A 24,048-nucleotide genomic window follows, 5' to 3' on the forward strand; every position below is an offset into this window, starting at 1 on the left:
ATCTTCTGCCAAATATAACAGTTTCGGTAAACGAAACGCTGGGTATCTGTCTAAACAGCTGTGCATGTGTGTTTGGCGCCCTCTGTTGACAATGTTTTAAAGTTTTGCCAACTTTTTTCTTCAAAAATGAAACACGCCCCTAGGCAGACAATAACTCGAGACAAAAATGTTGTTTTGAATTGAAATTTCGACCAATGATTGTAAGGAATAAGTGACACAAGCTATTAAAAATTTGAGTGAAACTGTAGAAGAACAGATTTAATATGATTAAAATAAATAGTGTGTTTATCCCGAATTGAAGTCAATTTTAATTGAACAAAAATAGAACACTCTTTGTGGAGACGATAACTCAAGAAAAACATATTGCCTTTAATTGAAACTTCGTATGATTAAAAAATATAGTTTGTGTTAATCGCGAAAAGTTCCCCTCAAGAGCCTTGTGTCACATATCCTGAACAATCAGTGGTCGGAATTTCAATTTAAAACATTTATGTTTTTCTTGAGTTATTGTCGGCCTAATTGAGTGTATACATTTTTCTGACTGGAATTTGGATTGAATTTTTCTCGATTAAAACACTATATTTTTTTGTAATCATATGAAATTCATTCTTCAACGGTTCACATCGATTTTCAAACCTGTCACATCAAATATCTCGAACAATCAAAAGACGAAATGTTAATTAAATGCAATGTGTTTTTTCTTGAGTTATCGTCTCCACAGTGAGTGTTTTATTTTTGTTGAATTAAAAATTGACTTTAAATTGGATTGAATTTTTCGCGATAACACACTATTTTAGTATTATTAAATGTACTCCGACAGTTCCCCTCGAATTTTAGTAGGCTTGTGTCACAAATCTCTAACAATCATTGGTCGAAATTTCAATTCAAAACATGTTTTTCTTGAGTTATTGTCTGCACAACGCGGAGTGTTCTATTTTTGTTCTTCAGTTTCCGTGCTGACAAAAGGCATTAGGGCCTACGTAAAAGTGGTGACCACTATTTGTGTAGCGCGCCCTCTTTTGAAAGACAATTTCAGTTGGCAAAATGTACAGTCGAGTACACACTGTACTCTGTAGTTTTTGTTTTTCATATTAAATATATTCCATCACAGAATCCCACAGAACTTCAATAAAGCGTAAGTCACATAATCTGACCAATCATTGGACGAAATTACAATTTAATGCAGTGTGTTTTTCTTGAGTTATTGCCTGCACAATGAGTGTCTTTTTTTGTTCAACAATAAAATTGACATCTATTCGGATTGAATTTTTCGGGATTAACACACTGTATGTTTTCTTAATCATATTCAATTCATTCTTCAACGGTTCCCGTCGAATTTCAAACCCGTCGTGTCATATATCAAAACCAATCAATACACGAATTTTCAATTAAACGCAATACATTTTTTTTTTAGTTATCGTCTCCACAAAGAGTGTGAAATGGACTTCATTCGGATTGAACTTTTCGCGAAAAACACACTAATTATTTTAATCATATTAATTGTATTCTTAAACAGTTCCCCTCGACTTTCAATAGGCTTGTGTCACATATCCCGAACAATCATTAGTCGAAATCTCAATTCAAAACAACATGGTGTTCTTTAGTTATTGTCTCCACAACGAGTGTTTTATTTTTGTTCAATTAAAGCCGACTTCAGTTTCGCAGATCGTGATCCGCGTTGACAGAAGTCTTTATAGTGGTGACCACTATTTGTGAAGCGCGCCCTCTTTTGGAGGGAAATTTCAGTCGGCAAAAGTGACGCGTAATGTCCTTACATACTGTAGTTTTTGTTCATGTCATATTGAAATTATTTTATCACAGATCCTATAGAAATTCAATAAGCGGAAGTCACATATGCCGACCAATCATTGGACGAAATTTCCAATCAATACAATGTATTTTTCTTGGGTTATCGCCTCCACAAAGAATGTTTTATTTTTGTTCAATTATAAAAATTGACTTCAATTCGGATTGATTTTTTTTTTCGCGAAACACACTATTTGTTTTAATCATATTACATTTGTTCTACGGCAGTTCCCCCTCGTATTTCAATAGGCTTGTGTCACATATCCCGAACAATCATTAGTCCAAATTTCAATTCAAAACAACATGGTTTTCTTGAGTTATTGTCTAACTAGAGTTTTATATGTGTTCTTCAGTTTCGCAGATCTTGATCCTCGCTGACAGAAGTCTTAAGGTAAAAGTGGTGACCACTATTTGTGTAGCGCGCCCTCTTTTGGAAGAACATTTCAGTTGGAAAAATGTGCGGGAGTGCACTTACACGCTGTACTTTTTGTTTTTCGTTATTCTATCACAGATCCCACAGAACTTTAATAAGCGTAAGTCACATAACCTGGCCAATCATTGGACGAAATTTCAATTTAATGCAGTGTGTTTTTCTTTTTTGTTCAATAATAAAATTGACTTCAATTCGAATTGAATTTTTCGGGATTAACACACTGTATTTTTTTAAAACCATATTAAGTTCATTCTTCAACGGTTCCCGTTGATTTTCAAAATTGTCGTGTCATATATCACGGCCAATCAATACACGAAATTTCAATTAAATTGAATATGTTTTTCTTGAGTTATCGTCTCCACAAAGAATGTTTTATTTTTGGTCAATTAAAAATTGACTTCAAATCGGATTGAATTTTTCGCGATAACACACAATTTTAGTAGTATTATATGTATTCTTCGACAGTTCCCCTCGAATTTCGATAGTCTTGTGCCACATATCTCTCGCAATCATTGGTCGAAATTTCAATTTAAAACATGTTTTTCTTGAGTTATTGTCTGCACAACGCGGAGAGTTCTATTTTTGTTCTTCAGTTTCGTTTTCAGATCTTGATCCGTGCTGACGAGAAGGCATTACGTAAAAGTGGTGACCACTATTTGTGTAGCGCGCCCTCTTTTGAAAGACAATTTCAGTTGGCAAAATGTACAGTCGAGTACACACTGTAGTTTTTGTTTTTCATATTACATATATTCTATCACAGAATCCCACAGAACTTCAATAAAGCGTAAGTCACATAATCTGGCAAATCATTGGAAATTTCAATTCAATGCAGTGTGTTTTTCTTGAGTTATTCGTCTGCACAATGAGTGTCTGCACAATTTTCGGGATGGCAAAATTTTTCGGGATGAACCAACTGTATGTTTTTTAAATCATATTTAATTTATTCTTCAACGGTTCCCATCGATTTTCAAACCTCTCGTATCATATATCACGACCAGTCAATAGACGAAATTTCAATTTAATTCAACAACTTTTTCTTGAGTTATCGTCTCCACAAAGAGTGTTTTATTTTTTGTTCAATTAAAATTGACTTCAATTCGGATTGTTTTGCGATAGCACACTGTTTATTATTAAATTTATTCTTCGACAGTTCCCCTCAAATTTCAATAGGCTTGTGTCACATATCCCAAACAATCATTGGTCGAAATTTCAATTCAAAACAACATGTTTTTCCTGAGTTATTATCTGCACAACGAGTGTAGTATTTTTGGTCAAAGCCGACTTCAGTTTCGCAGATCGTGATCCCCATATCCGTGTTGACAGAATTTGGTGACCACTATTTGTGTAGCGCGCCCTCTTTTGGAACAAAATTTCAGTTGGTAAAATGTACGGGTAATGTCCTTGCACACGGGTATTTTTTTATCATATTAAATTTATTCTCACAGATCCTACGGAAATTCAACAAGCGCAAGTCACATGCTAACCAATCATTGGACGAAATTTCAATTAAAATGCACCATATTTTTCTTGATCGTCTCAACAAAGAGTGTTTTAAAGTTGTTCAATTAAAATTGACTTTTGTTTTGCGATAACACACTGTTTATTATTAAATTTATTCTTCAACAGTTCCTCTCGAATTTCAATAGGCTTGTGTAACATATCCCACCAAAAAATCATTGGTCGAAATTTTAATTCACAACAATATGTTTTTCTTTAGTTGTATGTTTCAGGTGTATTTACGGTGGTGACCACTATTTGTGTAGCGCGCCCTCTTTTGGAAGAAGTTGCTTTTGGCAAAATGTATGGGAGTGCTCGCGTTCTTACACACCGTAGTTTTTGTGTTGTCATTATATTAAATTTATTCTTGAACGGTTCCCGTCGATTTTCAAACCTGTTGTGTCATATATCACGACCAATCAATAGACGAAATTTCAATTGAATGCAATATGTTTTTCTTGAGTTATCGTCTCCACAGAGAGTGTTTTATTTTTCTTCAATAAAAATTGACGTGAATTTTTTGGGATTAACACACTTTATTTTTTTAATCATATTAAATTAATTCTTCAACGGTTCATGCCGATTTTCAAACCTGTTGTGTTCATATATCAAAACCAATTAAGAGACAAAATTTCAAATAAATGCAGTACACTTTTCTTGAGTTATCGTCTCCACAAAGAGTGTCTTATTTTTTTTCCAATTAAAATTGATTTATTTCGGATTGAATTTTTATTTTCGCGATATGCACACTACATGTATTTATTTTTATCGGATTAAATTTATTCTCAGACAGTTCCCTCAAATTTCAAGAGGCTTGTGGCACATATACCGAATATTATTGGTCGGAATTTCAATTCAAAACAAAATGTTTTTGTTGAGTTATTGTCTGCCTTATTTGTATAAAGTGCGTCGTGTTTTTTTTTAGATCGTATGCCGATAACTCATCTCTATACCTTTTTAAGTATAGAAGCTTCGGCTTCTTGCAAATGCCTCTATGGTTTCTAATTTGTGCTATTTATTTATTCGAGTTATCTTTTTTTCATATTATTCAATTTACTTGTCTGCAGTTCTATTTTGTATCATTTTAAAAATTAAATTAAATCTTATCGATCGAGCCAAGGATTGGCGTAAAGTTATCAGCTAGTCACATTTGGAGTGGGGGTGGGGCAGGATTTTAGAATGTGCATTTTGTATAACGTTGGTTAAGTCCATGTGCTTTTTCCCAAAGGCCTACATATTTATGCCGATGAACTTCTGTGGAACGTGTTTACTGTACCCCATATTATTCAAGAGTTAATGAGTTCAGTATTAATATGAGTGTAGCTCCCCTATTCTCAAATGGACTTGGTCGAAATTCAAGATGGCCGCGCCCAAGGAAGAACGGAGCCAACACGTGGGGTCTCAGAAAATGACCAAAGACCAAAGGAAAGCCGTGATTAACGACATCAAGGAACATGAAAAATTGTTTCTTGAGAGTAGAGGACACTCTAACTCCTTGGTGGAATTGCTGGAGATTGTCCAGGTGAGAAACGAACAAGTTGTATGCCAGTCAGTTTTTGTGTACGTTGTTTAACGTTGAAATAAACGCATTTCCGTCTATTTCCGACAGAAATGACGGATGCAAACATTTTTACTTTCTTGAAAGTGTCCGGACGCCACTCTGGCAATTATGTACAGAGTATGGAAAGAATGTTGCAACCTGACGCCACTTCAGCGGTTGTGTACAAAGTTTATGAAGAGTCAAGAAAATTGTCTAAGTAAGTATTTCCTGGAACAAAATTGGAAATGTTTCTCAGTCCTATATACATGACTAAGTATCATCATTTTTGCAATGACTGACCTTCACTGAGATGATATAATGAAGAAAAAAGTGGCGTCAGGTTGCTTAACTTGATCATAGTGACGTAACAATAGAAATCTCCATGCACATGCGACTGTATGCACATCCACGCCATGAAATACTCTGAGTGCTTAAGGATTGCAAATGTTTCTGCTATGCTAAGCACAACTTTTCTGCTAACTGTTAAGCAGCGCCGTGAGATTGGGCCCTGATGTCACTTGACACCCTGTGCACAAACCCTGTGAAACTGATATGAAAAATTCTAAGTGTTTTTTCAGGAAATGCTTCAATATTTTTTTCCTGCTAAATTTGATGTATGTTATCACTTTCTGATGGTTGATAGGTCATTGCAGGGAAAAATTAGTGATAAAAAATTAGTGATGGCCACAAGTGGAATTCTTTCTAATTTTATTAGTAGGCCCCTTATAACGTTACACGTTAGGCAGAAAGAATGCTACATCCTGACACCACTTTTTTCCTTTGTATATTATCTCAATGTAGGTAAGTTATTGCAAAAATCTTTGGAAAAAGATGAATCTGGGACTGAGAAATATTTCCAGTTTTGTTAGAAAATACAGGCTTTGAAAATGCACTCGACTCTCCATACACTTTGTACACAACCAAAGAAGTGACGTCTGGATACTACATTCTTTCCATAAATTATGTTCATTTAGGTCAAGTAAGGTCAATTTAGGTCTCATCCGGGCTTTCTCAAAAAAGGAGAGGGGAATGCCCTTTTCAATTTTGTTTATTTACGTAGTGGCTATTGTTACGACAGCCGTAATGCTGTTTTCAACTGCTATCGTTACGGCATTGCAAAAATCTATTGCGAATCTATATGACTATATGCCCACCTGGCTGTGGCTGTTTATGTAACTTGATACAGCTATGCTTTGACTGTAGGTGATTGATAAGCCAGCTGTGTCTGCCAATTGCCTGCTTTTGTATGTTGACTAAATTTGACTAGTCACAGTGCTTGCTTGAAATATGATCTGACTGTTGGTGTCTAGCCTGTGTAAAAGGCATGGCAGGGGAGATGATCGATTTTTGTGACTGTCTGTGACTGTTCAGACAGCAGGAGGGTTAAAATCGTTCTAAAAACAGTCAGTAGTGCCGGTGCATACATGTGGTTATTTCGAACTTTGCTTTTGAGGGTTGGATAATTATCCTATTTTTGTGACTCTAAAAACAGTCCGATGACAAGTCCATCACTGCTGCTGCGGTCAAGAGTCTCCACAAGATATTCTCCCACCTCTTCAGTAAAGATGCGCTGACTTCAGCCAAAGCGAAGCCGACATCCAAGAAAGGCGACTCAGAGAGGGAGGATGCCAGCATGAAGCCGGAGGATCAGTACAAGGCCTGGCTGCAGGACAGGTATCATGACTGCCTCAGGTGCTTGGCTCGGGGGATGGAGAACTTCTCGGAGGCTCCCGCAGTTCAGGTAAGATTGCTTTGCTCAGAGACAAATCAAGCTCAGCACTTATAAACATCACCCACTGACAGTAAAGCATACAGTAAACTCCAGCTAAGTCGGCACTCTCTGGACCCGAGAATTTGTGACGACTTATGCGAATGCCGACATCTGCTGCGAGTCGTCATTTTGCCGACTTTCACGAATGGCCTTTTTTGCACATATGATTAATTACACTTATTGGCTTCGATTTACCCTAGTTTATCTCCTTAATGCTTGAGTTGATTCCAGCGAATTAATGCTCAAATTTTATCATCACAGGCTGGGGTATTGATAATGGAGACCACGTGTACAAAATAGTAATACATGTTCACACTTATGAATTAAAAGTGGGTGTGGTATTGACTGCATCATTCAATAAGATGACCCCAAAAATAGACAGAGCGCATGCGTTCAGGCCTAGAGGGGGTGCTGATATTGATATGCTTATGATGTATGCAGTAAACCCCTTGGCTTGGCTGTGCAGCGACACCGCGTACTGGTACCGTACCGATGCAGTGATCAGGGGCCGCGCCAAACCACTTTTCACTCAACACTTTTTGCCAACCGCAGTACAGGAAGTCGATGCAATGCGAGATTTTTTTGAATGCCGACTTACACAAAGGATTTTGTTACACTTTTTGTGGAAAGGGGACCGAGAGTAACACGACGACTTGAGGGAAATGGCGACTTATAAAAGCCGACTTAGAAATAAAAAATTCAATGGAAATGCATTACGGACAATCGGTACTTTAGTCAGAGGGCGGACTTGAGCGATTTTTGCGATGTCGACTTGGCCGGTGTTTACTGTATTTTGTTTGTGTTGTGAGCATGCGCAATGGCAAAGTCCACTGCTTGGGTCAAAGTCGTGAATTATTTATGAGCATTGTCCACGCACCTGTGAATGGCAATGTGCAGTCATTCGCTGCATTTATGATCGCAGTATTTGTGCAGCAGTTTACATGGAAGTGGAGCATGTCAACTACAATACACCAAATCGTAGCTAAGACTTTCAACTTCACCAAAAAAATTACTGCATTTCATGAAAAAAATTCCTGAGATGTGCAACAATCGAAGAAAGACGAACATAATACTCACCAATATCCGGCAATTTGGCTAAAAATCGAAAAACCTCGGGTTATGCGATGAAAAAAATTCTGATCATGCGGTATACAAATCACCAATTTTGCCGCAGTTAAAAGGATTCTGTTGTATTGATCGCAGAAAATCTGAATATGATGTAAGTGTCCCCTCCACACAATTGCCTTAAGCACTGTGTTTGCTTTATTTTGTTTTGTTGTATTTTGTAGGAGTTGTGTCTGTGTAGCCTGATGAAGCTTCTTCAAGCCGAGTCAAACCATCCTTTGAGGACCAAGGAATTGCAGGGATATGTGTTCCCAGTCAGTGTGCTGTCTGTAAGTTTGACATTTCAGATGAGCATGTTTATTATGTCAATACAGAGTTGAAAATCCCCTAGTGCAGAGGGTGTGATGTTTTAATCAAAAGCACAATGACACTACACATCCCAAGTTATCTTCCCTCCACTGTTCCATAGTGCTCTAAAATAGAGTCCAGTTTTTTTGTTTGCCCCGCGTCGCCTTGTCCTTCCATTGGGGGCGCGGAGGGGGGGGGGGGTGTAAGTTTGTTTCTGCATTCAATTGGGGACGTTGAACAATAGAGGACAATAGGGTCCCCAATCTCCCAAAGGTCCACAATTGAGGATCGTGTACAAACATATGGGAGGTCTTCCTAAAAAGTTAGTACAAACAAAAGAGTGACAATAGGGGGTCCCTGATTGCAGGCAAATACATGTACACACTTGTATATGTGTGTGTGCACACAAACGTGTTCATGCAGTCGTGTTTTACTATACGCCTGAGGACAACCTATTGTATCTCCCTTTGTGCCTGTACTTTAACACTTTCCCATAGACTAAGCACGTAAACGTACGATCGAGGACAGTTTCGAACAAAAGCACCGTCGTTCGAGGACTGAAAGGATCTTTTGTTCTCCCTTTCCGTCCTCGAGCGTAATACAAGACAGAAACACACTGTCGATCGTGGACGCCCTATTGTCCCTCTTTTGTTTATACTTTTTAGGAAGACTCCCATAGGTTTTGTACACGACTCCAATAGCGACTCCCATGCATATGGGCACTGCAGTACTATGCGGGGTTGTGCGTGTGTGTTTGGTTTCACATTGATAACTCATGTTTTATGTACATGTATGTCATGAACCTTAGAGAAAATGAATGATTTTGGACCCCATAAGACAAAGGCCAAGGTCATTAGGATTCAAACAAAAGGATTATTATTATTATTAGTTTAACCAAACCAGTATGTGCAAATTTAATTACTCACTCATGTACTTTTTTGCGGGGCATTTGTGGGGCATTCGTGTTCTTTAACACTACTTTTCTTGTTTTATAAGCCTCTGCTGCATAAAATACGCTTAATAGAATGCCTTTCGTGTTTTTCAATTACATTTTATGGACTGTGTTTTTCTTTTGCAACCCCCAGCATGTTGTTCCCAAGCTTCTGTCCAAGGATTTGGACATGAAGGATCTGATCAGCCGATTCCAGGAATATCTGGAGTACGATGACATCAGGTTTCACGTTCTCATACAGGTCAGACTACAGCTTGCCAAAGTTGCCAAGGAAGATGCAAAACAGGTGAGTTTTGTGGTTTAGCAGTACCATTTCAGTCATGTTCCCTGTCTCCAATAACAGTACTGAATGATAATGTTTTTTGTGCAAAAAGGAACCAGACTATTTTTCCTTCCAGCCTCGCTTTGGTTACATTGATTTGAATGGGGAAAAATCAAGATGGCCGCACATGATAATGGTCTATTGGGCCCTGACTTGGGCCGTGATGATTGTAATTGACCTCTGATGGACTTGTGATGAATCGAACTTTAGGGTACAATGTTGCATTGACAGTTTAATACACAATACTCATGTACGTGGTATGTTTAAAGGGTACATGAAGTGAATTTTTCTTAGGAACATATTTTGTGCAACTTTCTACTCCTCTGAAATGTATGAAAAATATTTGACATCCCCTTTTTGGTTAATTTTTATTGAAAAGTACAACTCTTTATCCCTAACCCCCTAGGCTCTTGCACTAGAAAGGATACCAAACCTAACAAATTTCAACAGCTGCATACAGGTCTGTAAGCACTGGTACCAAAACTGCCGAACTCCAACAGGCCTTGTGCGGGGAACAGTACTAAACCTGCCAAACTCCAACTGTTGGAGTTTGATTGACTTGGTATGGATGGGCCTATGCATTGTCGAGTGATTGGATAGGGATGGTACCAAACCTAACAAAATAAAGCAATATGTACATGCACATTTGACCACAAGCTGTGCTGAGGACTGTGGGTGAGCATACCCACGAAGAAATGCCAGTGAACTCCAACGTGTTCACAAATCTCATGCCCTTCTGCCCCGAACCTCACAAAATTCAACAGGGTCTCCCTGGGCCTTTGGTACCCCGTCAATCAAAGTCCAACACCAGCTGGCCAGTGTTCGGTACCAACCCTGCCAAAATCAAGCAAAACCCGCTGTTGGAGCTTGATGGGCTCAGGGTTGTTAGGGTTAAACATTTAAAATGTTCCATGCTTTTTCAGACAACTGAGGGCGCTGTTGCTGTGATGTCATTTCAGGAAGACGCTGTTCAGTTTAGGGGTTTTCTGTTCGAACTGCGAACCCCAAAAAATTGCTTATTGAAAATATTAGTGAAAAAAGTTTGCTCATTGGCTTACTACTGTGTGCTGACACAACAATTTAGTAAAGAAAAGAAAATTTCTGGCAGAGAAATATCCGACATTCTGTCAACGTTTGGTCTGAAATAGCTGTAACATTGAGGTTTCTGCCTGAAATGACATCAGACTTTGCTCATGATTATGGAAATTTGCATTAGCATAAAAATTAAAAAGGCACCAAAATACCCTTGAAAATGGCAACACAAATTTTAAAAGGAACAATTCCTTGGAAGAGTACAGTACCATTTCTGAATTTCATTTAAATTTTGCGTTCCCCGTGCTATTTTTGAGTTTCATCCCGAAAACTTGATTCCTTTTCTAAATTTTTCACTTTTGAATGAGACATCGACCGAAAACAAAATTGGTCCATGTTTAGTTATTGAATTAATTCGTTACAATCTCAAAATTATTGGCTGCCAAACAGAAATTCCGTTCTCGTGGGGTAGGCTGGTTCCTGCCCTACAATCAATATCGATAATGTACAGACTGATCCAGTCTGATCGAAAAACCGATACTTTGTAAACAGAACAAAAACCATTATTCAGAGGGTAACAGAAGTCCCAGAAGGGGGAAAAGAGATTTTTGGTTGGAACAAAACATACAAGATGAAAATTTATAAATAGACAACCCAATTATGAGATAAATACACGTATTGAAATGCTTTTTGTATAAATTTCTATAAACAATATTTTTCGCATAATCGACCAAAAAACATGCTTATGCTTGATTGATTACATTCATATTTTGGGAGGTTTTAAATTGATAGTTACTGATTCAGAAAATTTTGAAATCTTAAAAATGGTCAGTTCCACCCCAAATGACTTCAAATGCCCTTAAAGGGAATATACATCATTTGCTTTTGTTGTAATTTTCAGAAATGGATGGAATTGGGGGGTTGGAAATATATAGCAAATATAGTTACACTGACTTTTTTGAGGTTTTGGGTTCGAAAAAGCTATAAAAACCAAGAAAAACGATCATTTTCCTGTAGTCTGGTTCCCTGACTCCATATAAGAAGAAACAGAGCAGTTTACATACATTGGGGAATTGTAAGGTCAGGGAACCAGTCTAGCTGGCTCGTACCCGTTCATAGGTTTGTAATCGATTGCAAACAAGTGCGATGGTCAATTGGGGCCAGTATTTGAAAAAAAAGCCAGTTGTTTCCAACGCTGATCGGCCGATCAGCGTTGGAAATTGATACAAAAATACCACTTTTCTTGAAAATGGCAGTATACCAGGTGCCATGATTTTACAGGATGCTTTACACTGTAATTCACTAACAGTCCAGCAAGGTATTTCAAAATGATTTGGTAGTTTTATTTTTTGATGTTTGCAAATGATGTATTTTCCCTTTAAGAAATGCCGTACGAAAACGACTTCTGCAACTTTGTCTGGTTTTTGTGGGAGCAGATCTCATATGAGTTTTTTTTTAGGTATATCTCTTTTCTTTTCTTTTTTCACAGGACCTTGCTACTCTCTGCAACAACACATTTGCCTTATTGGAGCATGTTACCATGCCAACAGCAGAGGAAGACATCAACAATTTCATGTGTAGAGCACCGCAGGACGATGACGAAGCCAAGATAATGTCTCTCAAGGTATCTTAACCTTGACTTTTCTTGTTAATCGTCGTTTCTTTGATTGTTTTACAAAAAAGTATTACCTGACGATGGTGTCAGTAGCATGAAACGACTGAGAATATTTCTACTCCCCCTGGATTGGATGCCAGTCCATTGCAGGTTACTCCCCAGCTAATGCCGGTACCCATTTGTGCTCCTGGATGGAGACTTTGGAGAGAGGCAAGTGGGGTAAAGTGGCTTGCCCAAGGACACAACATATGGCCAGCAGCTGGATTCGAACCCCTGACCCTCTGATCATGAGTCACAAACCCTAACCACTAAGCCACACTCCCCGCATTGTTTGCTTAACCAGCATTTGACCAGGGTTGTTAATATAGATATCGTGCACTACAGTTGTCGAACCAAGTATTCTGTGTCATTTTCTTCGTTGTTCCAAACAATCGGAATACACAATAAACTGCTCTTTTTGTTGTTGACAGAACAGGTTTTAGGGTCATTGCGTTTAAATGGTGATATTCTTTGAATGGATTGAGCAATTTCAGTAATGTTTTCATCTAAAAGTAGCTTATGAAATAGGTTTTCCAATCATTACTGTGTTTGGTGCTACATATTTTTTTAAATATGAAATACATTTTTGGGGGTTTGGGTTCTGCATTTTTTGACTTGCCCTGTATTTTTAGGTACGCGGTTCACAAAGTAATTGCAAACACTCGTCCCTTTTATTTTTGTGTCCAGGAGCACAGGCGACATTTCAGCGATGCCTGGCTCATCTTCCTGGGCCTGACATTACCTCCAGCCATCTACAAGAAGACCCTGGTTATTCTTCATGAGGCGGTCATGCCACACCTGACCAACCCTCTCCTACTCACTGACTTCCTGACCATTTCCTACAGCATCGGTATGAACAGTCTTGATCCTAAACTGGATTTGTTAACTTGCTAGTAATTCGTCTATTAACCCTAACCCTCTTCATCCCCTAAAATCCTCCTGCCATTTTTGGATGATTTTAGGGGATTGAGGATGAATGACAAAGATGTATCGCTTTTTTTTGTGGAGGATGCATTACGTCAAGCCAGTAGGCCATATCCTGCATTGGTTATGTTCAGCCATGCATAAATCAGCCCTGTGTTTTTCTTGTATTTCATCCACACTGCTTCTTAACGCCATTCGCACTGCCTCAAACCATAGCAGTAATTCATAAGATGGAATTTTGGAACCCGATCCCGTTAGCTCGGTGGTCGAGTGGGAAGACATCTGCACTAGAAAGCAGGAGGTCGCATGTTCGAGTCCCACCTGAGTGATTTTTTCCAACTTTCACTCGGGAGGTAACACACCTAGTATACAATGTTTACATGTCGGTGAAGGGCAAAACCTAATTTGACATAGCAGTAAGTGGCAGAGGATTTTGGAGGATTGAGGCAGTGGTCACCCTCCACAGACTAAATTCAAGAAATAATGGATGATTTTGGAGGATTGAGGCTGAATCCAATGTTTTCTTGGTGGCAATTGGAGGATTTTGCAGAATTGAGGTTGCATCCTAGCCAGAGGGCCTAGGGGATTAGGGTTAACATAAAAGTGCAACCCGGGGAGTCAGGTTGGCGTAGCGGTACTTTCCTCGCCTTCCACCGCTGTGACCCGGGTTCGAATCCCGCCTGGGTAAACATGTGGATTGGGTTTTCAGTCCCCGCCTGATTCCGTGGGTTTTCCCCAGAATATTCTTCTGGGGTTTTCTTCCCACCTCTAACTTCAATTTCTTTTAATTGTCTCCTCTCCACAAGTTTCTTCAGGCTTTCGAGCTACAGTGCCTAGGGCACTTTTGAGGAATCCTTGATTTCTTTATCAGAAATATATAAATAATAAAAAAAACATGGTAATAATTTACAGTGCAAATTTGGAAATTCTATGCTAACCCTGTAAGCAAAGAATCCTTTTTTTTATGGGATGTATGCATGTGCACAAGCCAAAATTAATTGCAAAACTTTGAAATATACTTACTTTTAGTTTTTACTGAACTTTACTAAGCAGTATTTTATTCTTTGTGGCTGTGGGAAATGTAGTGTTTGCACTGATAATCAAACCTCATGCATTTTAGGGATGCAAACAGAATTGTTATATCGTGTGCTTGAAAACTGTAATTTCATTGGACTAGGTGTCTGAACAATAAAAATGCATGTCTCACACTGGAGGTAACATCGCACTGTATTCATTGCGTGCGTGTTTGGAACCTGCCAGAGCGCTAGCTTTGCGCAATGAGAACTGCAATGTCAAATGCTCAGTCTCATGTCCGGCAGCTCAGCAAAACCTTCAGTTATCGATTTAATTTATTTCTCACACAGTAAGTTACAACTATTTATCTTTTTGAGTTATTGGCACTGTATAACAATTTTAACCCCCTCTGGGCGCAAAGCACCTTCAGCTTCGTCTCGGGTGCTATGCGCCCCTCGGATGTTAAAAACTTCATATCCCACATCACAGCAGTCAACAATTGTTAAGTATTGTGCCAAGAATCTGTTCTTGTATGTAGATATCATTCTGCTAATGAATTGGTTATATGGGAGACAATTCTTTATCTAAACAAAGTGATCATCAAAAGTATTCTTATTTTTCTTTGCCAGGTGGTGCTATCAGTCTGCTAGCACTCAACGGGCTGTTCATTCTTATTACCAAACACAACTTGTAAGTAACTTTCTGTTAAGAAATATCACGGTCCAGGTTGTAAATTGTAGCCCAACCCTAACTCCCTAGCATGATTTACTAGGAACCATACCCATCCTGGCAAATTCCAACACCATATGGCAAACTGCACACACATATTTCTGACTTTGATTCTGGAGGTGTGCCAACCCAATGTAAAAGACTGTCAGTTTAGGGGTACTGTACCCATTCCGACAGATTCCAACAAAACATGCCGTTGGGGTTTGATGGGTTGAGTTCTGTTAGGGTTAGCTAATGGTCTGAATAATGTGCTTGAAATTGTATAAGGGACTTTGCCAGGCTGGGGAAAAAACAAACAAAACAAACAAATGATAATATTTGAGGGTCAAATTGAATCCACTGTTTAGAAAGTTGTAGTTGTGTTTGTTCTTTAGAAAACATGATTAAATGGGTCATTCCTTAAATTTGGGGTATCGTCTTAATGTAAGATTTGTAAATTCAGGACACATTCTTTAACCCTTACTGCCAAAAGTCCACCAAAATCCACCAATCAGACTGCTTCCAATGCATGCTTTGCTTTAGGCCTCCAGGCCCAAGTCCATCATACTCCATCAATATTTAGTCAAACCAGGCCTGCAGGACCAAGTCCCCCAAAAATCCACCAAGATGGGGCATGGATTTTGATGTTTATAAGGCAGTTAGGGTTAATGCCTTCTAACTCGAAGAGTGATTATAAAAATCAAAAGACCTGCCAAACAAATAAAATATAATTTTAAGTCCATTTTAATTATACTTGCATGGCAAATTACTTAGATCTTGAAACAGAGATACCAAAAACTGTCACACTTTTTGACTCCTTATCTGTGGTAGGGGAATTTCCCAAATGTGTAGGGTTTTTCCCCCAGAGAAAACCCAACACATTTGGGTCATTCCATAGATGTGGAGACAAAAAAACATGAATGAACTTACAGGGTGAGTACAAAATAAAAACAAAACCCAAATGTCGGGACCATTGTTTAAGTGAAGTTCTGCATGTACACTTTCAAAATCTAGGATATTAAAGCCCAATTCATAAGTTGTCTTTTAGTACAAGAATCATTCAAATCACTCATGTACTTTTCAAGTTACGGAATTGTAAACACAACCACCGTTTTAAAGTTCTGTCCAAGGATCACAAAAAGATAAGTGTTCTTTCAGCAAAATGAAAACAAATCATATAGGGATGTGTGTGAATTGTTCTCGTTTTGCTGAAAGAACGCACACCTTTTTTTGTGATCCATGGCCAGAACTTTAAAACGGTGGTTGTGTTTACAATTCCATAACTTGAAAAGTACATGAGTGATATGAATGATTCTTGTACTAAAAGAAAGATTATGAATTGGGCTTTCATATGCTTTTTTGAAAGTGCTAAATGCAGAACTTCACTAAAACAATAGTCCCAACATTTTGGTTTCACCTGCACAGTGAAAAAACATGAATGAACTTACTCATCAAAATACAGATTTAGCACTTGTTTTTGTAAAAACACATATCTAGGATCTGTTTGTTGGTCCTTATAATGACTTCTACTTTCTGCTCATTTTACTAGGGAATATCCTGAGTTTTACAAGAAGCTGTACGCATTGTTTGAGCCGAGCATCTTCCATGTCAAGTACAGGGCCAGGTTCTTCCACTTGGCAAATCTCTTCCTCAGCTCAACGTAAGAGAAGGGTTTGCTTTTTAGTTGCCAAAATAATAATAATAATAATAACTAGAGGTTCGCATTTGTTGAGTTACAAACGCAGAGCGGTAGGGCAAGCAATTTTGTCATGAGACACTGCCCAGTTAAGTTATGAATATGTTTATGTAAGGATCACGAAATTATATCCTTTACAGTACAATCAAATATTTTGTTTAAAAATGCATCTTTAACAGTGTGATAAATTTCAGTAAACATTCTATGTACACATGCAAGTTATTTCTGGCTTGATGACGTCATCAGTCAAAAACGGGAAGTGAATACTGATTTAGTTCGGAGTGGATGATCATTATGAAGTTAAAATAAGGTATGAAAATATAAGTGTATGTATTAATAGCACCTAAATTCCGGTTTGATGATGTCACAGTATTTGGAAGCAAAAGTCGAACATCATAAGCTTCCTTTTAATACAAGAATCATTCAAATCACTCATGTAATTTTCAAGTTCCGGAATTTTAAACACAAACACCGTTTTAAAGTTCTGTTCACGGATCACACAAAAAGGTTAGTGTTCATTCAGCAAAACAAAAACAAATCACATAGGGATGTGTGTGAAAAACGGTGGTTGTGTTTAAAATTCTGTAACTTGAAAATTACATGAGTGATTTGAATGATTGTTGTACTAAAAGAAAGCTTTTGAATTGGGGTTTCATATCCTAGATTTTGAAAGTGCTACACGCAGAACTTTACTAAAACAATAATCCCAACATTTGCGTTTCGGTTTTTTTTACTCACCCTGTATTACATTGTATTTATTCCTTGATGAATCTGTAAAACCATACAGTGCAGGGGCAGTTTCGGGCAGTACAGGGCATAACGGACAGGGCACTTTTGGGTGTTACAGGTATTAATGCGTTAACCAGCCATATCATGTGTTGTTCTGTCTACAGGTACTTACCTGCTTACCTAGTAGCTGCCTTTGCCAAGCGATTGTCCCGTCTAGCCCTGACGGCGCCCCCGACAGCCCTGACGCTGGTCATTCCGTTCGTCGGTAACCTGCTTCATCGGCACCCTAGTTGCCAGGTGATGGTGCACAAAACCAACGGGCCATCAGGTAAAATATAAGATAGCGCCGACATCCAGGAACTTCTGAAATTTCCTTGTCTCGTTCCCAGACCCTTTTTCATAAAACTGAATTGGTTTCGAGTCTGGAGTGCTGAATGGTTACACATGGTAACAGGTGGAAACTTACGTAAGGTGTTTTCACTAGCTAAAGTAATGCCTCGATGCCATATAAACACCGCAAAAAAAAGAAATTCCACACTGAATTGGAGGGGTCATAATTTTAAATTTGATTGTCTTATGATAACATCGTTTATATAGACCTTCAGGGAATGTTGTTAGCTACATTTTGATACCCCGTTTGCTACCAAAGACTCTAAATCGTCCAAGATTGACAACGGTTTATGAAAAAATGATGCAGTTGAAAACTTGAAAATTTAAAGAGTACGCCAGTTGAAATTGCTGCGTGACAATGTTGCACTGCCCAAAACAAACAGGGAATATCGATCGCACAGTGCTTGTATGCCTGGGAGCACACAAAATGGAATTACCCATGCTTTGATTGGGCACTGTGCAGTTGATAGGGCCCAATTACGGGCATGTATGTGTGTTGGTGCTTAGATATTTTTCCTCACGTTATCTTTAAATTTGCAACTTTTTAAACTGCATGATTTTTTTCCTACACCATTGTCAAACTTGGAGGATTTACAGTCTTTGGTAGCAAAGTAGTTTTCATGATACGATATTGGTTTCATGTTACTGAAATATCACGTACCTTAAATGTGATACGTGGACACAATTTTAAAACTGTTTGTGTTCAAAATGCCATAATCAAAAAGTACATGAGTGATTTGAATGATTCTTTTGCTAAAAGAAAGCTTATTAGTTGGGCTTTCATATCCTAGACGTGGAAAGCTCTACATGCAGAACTTCTTTACAAACTAGGGGGCGCCATTTGGGGGTTCCTTTTTTTTTTTTTAACTCGCCCTGTATAATTTTGGATGTTTACTTTTGCTCTGCGTGCTTAAACCTTTGCTTTATTTACAACTTTACTTTAGTGACGACAGAACTTGAAGATGATCCTTACATAATGGCAGAGACAGACCCAGCCAAATGCCGCGCCATGGACAGCTCACTTTGGGAGATGCAAACCCTCAAATCCCACTACCACCCTGGGGTGGCCACAGCGGCTGCCTGGATTGACAGGCCCTTACCTAAAGAAGAATGGGACGTCTCTGAATACCTAGAGCTGTCTACTGCAGAGGTGGGCTGTACCACTGTGTTTGGGGGGATTGCGATGGGAGATGAATAATTGAGGGTCAAAACTGATTTTACTGTATCAACAATTTGGCTGTGCATAGGAACCGGGTACCAGTGAGTACAGGATCGTTAATGTCAGGAACCAGTTCCATATTATGGGATCGGGTACACGTAACCAACTCAACAATTACTCAGGAACTTCTCAGACAATGAAAAAGAATGGTTTTGAATGTCATTTGTGGGGAATTTTCAAATGAAAACCAGGCTACATGGGAAAATAAAACATATTTCACATTTATGACGCTTGCGAAAATTGCAGTTTATACCGTAAAGCTATAAAGCTCACTGTACATGTGTCTTGCTGTATTGACGCACTGATGTGGTAGTATATATTGTGCGGACCTTTATGATTGAACAATCTGAACAGCAACTTCCGAGATTTGAATTTTGGGGTTGGGTTTCTTTAACGGGTACCCGGGTATCTTTTTTTATTTGCACACCTCTAATGCACACCCCTTATCAACAATCCCTCTGTCTGAATGGGACATCCGAGAGTTCCTAGAGTTCTTTACTCAGAGGTGGGCTGTACTATTCCATTTTAGGGTTGATTGGTTTAGAGATGTGGACATTTGGGTATAGGTTGATTTTCCTATTCAATGAAAGGGATTTTCAATACTGTATGCCTACTTATGCATGCATCAAAAGTGCAATTTTTTTTAAGAGCAATTCCAACAAAAAAAATGTGAGGTTTCCAACTTCAATTGTGTTATTTCAGTTTTATGTGAGTCAACATATGCCAACAAAATGCATGGGCAATGTCAATGTCAGTGTTAAAAAATCAAAATGTTTGACCCCAGTCTTTTGGCCCTAGGCAATCATTTTCTAAAACATCCACGTCATCGAAGCTCATTTGCATATTATGAATATTAACCCTCCTATGCAAACATACATTCTGTGCCAAGTTTCCCTTCAGTCAAAATCAATCAAGTGACTGTTTTCAACAGTTAAGAGCTCTCAGCCTACATGAAGCGGGATTGACTGGCTGTGACTATTTATGTAACATGATTCAGCTGTGCTTTGACTGTAGGTGATTGATAAGCCAGCTGTGCCTACCACTTAACAGTTTTTGTCTATTGACTGAATTGGACTAGTCACAGTGCTTGCTTGAAATATGATCTGACTGTTGGTGACTAGCCTGTGTAGAAGGCATGGCAGGGGAGAGGATTGATTTTTTTGACTGTCTGTGACTGTTCAGACAGCAGGAGGGTTAATCATTTTCTGTAGTATTTTTAATTGTTTAGTAAACTAGCTGTGAACTTTTTTGTGAGGGGATGATTAACAATAAGCCATTTGCGAGTTAAATTTGAATAAAATCTGGAATGCTGACTTAATCCAATGCTTTGCACGTTTAAACTTTACATTCTCCTGCCCAAAGAGACTGTTACTACATGTGTATGTCACATGATTCGGGGCAAGCCTTATGCTAGCAACACCCAGCTCTGGCATGGTCTGGTGTCTTTGTGCCATTCTCACCCATTGTGAACAATGTATTGGTGCTGAGCGTCTCTTACGTAACTTGCAAGAGCTTGCCCCGAATCATGTGATTAGCAACAGTGTCTTTGGTCTGGAGAATTCAAAGTTACAATGTGCCAAGCATGCTGAGCAAGTCAGTGTACCAGATGTTTTTCAAATTAAAATTTCCAAAGTGTAAAGGTCACTCGCAAATGGCTTATTCAGATGTATTGATTTTATCATGAATATTCATAGATATTCATTTTTCTCTCTCCAGATGATTGGCTGGGTGGCGAATAAGAAGATGAGGACAGCCCCTATTGAGTTTGAGCCACCTAAAGGGCTGTTCGGGGAGAAAGATGACACCTTCGCCGAGTTCTGGACTTATGATTGAAAACATGTCTTTTTCAAATTATTTATCCAATTGTTCTCATGGAATGCAATGCATAATTGTTTGCGTTTTACTCGTAAATTAAAAGACCAGTTACAGCTGTGTTGTGTCTTTGGGCAAGCTACTTTACCCCAACTTGCCTCTTTCCACCCAGGAGCATGCATGGGCACCGGCATTAGCTGAGGAGTAACATCTGCCATGGACTGGCATCCCGTCCAGGGGGAATAGTACTATTCTCAGTTGTTTTATGCCATGGAGATGAACTGGAGATAACACCAGCCTGATGGGCCATATTGACTTGACTTTACCATGAAACCTCCTGGGACTAAAAATGGACTGTAATTGCCTGCAGAAGTCGCACATGCGCACTAGTTTCCCCCCATTTTTCGGGGGAGATTTCAGCAGTTTCCCTAGACCTTGTTCTGACAAGTCCGTGGGCGATATTGGTTATCTCAGGCTATCGCGTATCAAACAATAACAACGTCTAGCCCCTAGATTAGGTTGTCTGCTGTTGGAGTCGTTCATTTTCTGCCAAAGTGTCTTTAAAGATCCATTAATTTTCACTGTGTTGGTTTCAGGTTTTAGTCTTGGTCTTTGAGTTTAGTTTTAGTCTTTTAAAGGGAATGTACAACATTTGCTCTTGCTGCAATTTTCAGTAGTAAGTGGATTTGGAGGATTAGAATGTTATAGGAAATATTGTTAAACTGACTACCTTCACGTTTTGGGCTTGAAGATGCTGGAAAACCAAGAAAAGCATCATATTCTTGAAGTCTGGTTCCCAGACCCCACTTAAGATGAAACGGAGCAGTTTGTCGACTTTGGGGAATCGTAAGGCCAGAGAATCAGTCTGGCAGGCTTGTACCTCTTCACAGGTGTGTAATCAATTGCAAAGAAAATGCGGAAAAACTATTTATGAAAAATTAAGAGCAGTTTTTGGGAAAAAAAAGTTTTCTCCAACACTGGTCAGCTGACCAGCGTTGGAAAAATTCAATTTTTCTTGAAAATGTCAGCACACCAGGAGCCACGATTTTACAGGGTGCTTTAGAATGTCATTCCCTAACCATCCAGTAAGATATTTCGTGATAATTTGATCATTTCGTTTTTTGATGTTTGCAAATGTTGTATCTTCCCTTTAAGTTGATTTTTGGTTTTGGTCCATTTTATTTTGGTTTAGTCCTGATTTTGAACTCTTGTAAATAAATTCGTTTTGATTTTTTTTTTTTATTTTGAAATTGTGTCTCTGGTCTCTATTAATTCAATTTCCTCGTGACGGTTCCTTTCAAAGATCCTGAGTTTAGTTTAGTTTCATTAGTAAATCCCCATAGACTTAGTGCGAGTTTCCCCATAGTGTGCAGTAGCGTATCTAGCGTTGGATGTCAGGGGGGCAAAATGGGGGCGCTCTTCAAAACTGACCATTATTATGCATACTGCAAATTATATACCCATTTGTTCGGCCCATTGTAATGGTTTTTGAGTGGGCTTTCTTTTTGGGGATCGATGTTAAAACTCTCTAACCATTTCTTGCAATAATTGCTGAACGAAAAATGTGAAAAAAAATCCGGCAGGGAGGGGCAGAGTGCCCCCTCTGCTGCTCCCCCCCCCCCCCCCCCCCCCCCCCCCCCCCTCTGGATACACCACTGATAGTGTGTCGTTTTTCCAGATTATACAAGCTGCATGCTTGAAGTCTGCCAATTCATTCACAATGTGCTACCCCAGGGATGTAAGGCAGTCTGAAGGAAAGACCGGCCAAGCAGCCCTGCATCTTACTCACCCAACGGTGCAACCAGACCTGGTTTCTCCTCCGCTGTGCCCCGCAATTCTATCCAGTAACGACCAGGCCTTTGGTAAGTTGTTTTCTCTGGTTCCTTTAGCATAGCTGGGTGGGTTTTTTTATCAGTATGTCCTGTTTTCTTGTTCGCTCGTACCCCCGCCCTGCAAACAGGACGCTGGGATACTCTGATGAATTCATGCTCTGACTGGTTGGATTTTGCGTGACCAGTGACCTGCGCGTCATCAAGGTCATGACTCTGCAAGGTTTCAAACGGCCGTTAAGACTGATTCATTACTCTTTAATTCCAGTTTAGAGATGTTTTTTTTCTCGTTGAAAAGCGTAATAATGTAGGAAATTCTGTAAAACATCTGTGTTGTAAATTTCACTCATTCAGGCTCTGTTTCAAATCACGAACGGTCAGATTGCATTATGCGACGCTCAAAATTTTGTCTACATGGTCCGCAATGAAACAGAAATTACATCCGGTATGAAATATGCGCATTTTTATGGGAAGTTTTCGGATAGCATTTGCATACATTGTCTAACTGCGGTCTTGAACAGCTGCAGCCAGATGCTTTATACATAGGTCATAGGTCACTTCCTTTACAAGATTCTGTGAAGCTCATCACAGTATCCCAGCGTCCTGTTTGCAGGGCGGGGGGTGCGAGCGAAGTTTCCTTGTGGCCTGCTGGCCATCTTGTACACTTTGGTGTCGTACACACGAACCCACCTGCCTATAACGGTGCTACCCTACATATGTAGTAGTGCTCTACAGGCAAGATGAGCGCAATGGAATACCACCCCCCTAGAAGTGTGGACTGATTCTACTAGCGAGCACTTAACCAGTAAAGCACTATCCTGCCTCTCCAGATGCATTGACTTTAATATTGAGCGCGGTCCGCAAGTTACTGTAGGTACAAATCTTATTGTTTCCCCTAGGGGAATATTGCATATGCAGTAGTGCTCTACGGGTACATGTAAGTACTCGCAAAGGAGAATCAGCCCACACTTCTGGGGGAGGTTTGGGGTGTCTACACTCTAAGCGAACCCCCTGGAATGTTGTAAGTGAACTCAAATACTGTACAGTGAAACGCCGCTACAACGAACATTGCAGGATCCACAGGAATTGTTCATCATAGCGATCGTTCGGTATAGCAATTTTAAGCTGCTGGTGCTCCGGTACTCACTTTCAACAAATAGCGCCCTTCAGAACTTCACCCTGCACGCCCTGGTAGTTACTAAAAGACGACTGTGAACACGTGCTGACTACTGAATCATGTAATTACACAGTTTTTGAGCTTGCTACCTACAGCAACGGGTGGCTTTCCCCTTCTATTCCATGGGGAA

At 39.2% G+C, this 24,048-nt stretch overlaps 1 protein-coding gene across 1 annotated transcript; it reads left to right on the forward strand.

Annotated features, from left to right (window-relative positions):
* Nucleotides 1–5,066: 5,066 nt before the first annotated feature.
* LOC119727031 (nucleolar complex protein 4 homolog) lies at nucleotides 5,067–21,426 on the forward strand. Its single transcript, XM_038198920.1, has 11 exons — nucleotides 5,067–5,258; nucleotides 6,769–7,017; nucleotides 8,337–8,441; nucleotides 9,546–9,698; nucleotides 12,256–12,390; nucleotides 13,108–13,270; nucleotides 14,988–15,048; nucleotides 16,616–16,726; nucleotides 17,656–17,819; nucleotides 18,835–19,031; nucleotides 20,817–21,426. The coding sequence occupies exons 1-11, from the start codon at nucleotides 5,097–5,099 to the stop codon at nucleotides 20,931–20,933; spliced, it is 1,617 nt and encodes a 538-aa protein (XP_038054848.1). The 5' UTR covers nucleotides 5,067–5,096; the 3' UTR covers nucleotides 20,934–21,426.
* The last annotated feature ends 2,622 nt before the right edge of the window (nucleotides 21,427–24,048 follow it).

Source organism: Patiria miniata, unplaced genomic scaffold (genome assembly GCF_015706575.1).
Source record: "Patiria miniata isolate m_02_andy unplaced genomic scaffold, ASM1570657v1 HiC_scaffold_2, whole genome shotgun sequence".
Lineage (NCBI taxonomy): Eukaryota > Metazoa > Echinodermata > Asteroidea > Valvatida > Asterinidae > Patiria > Patiria miniata.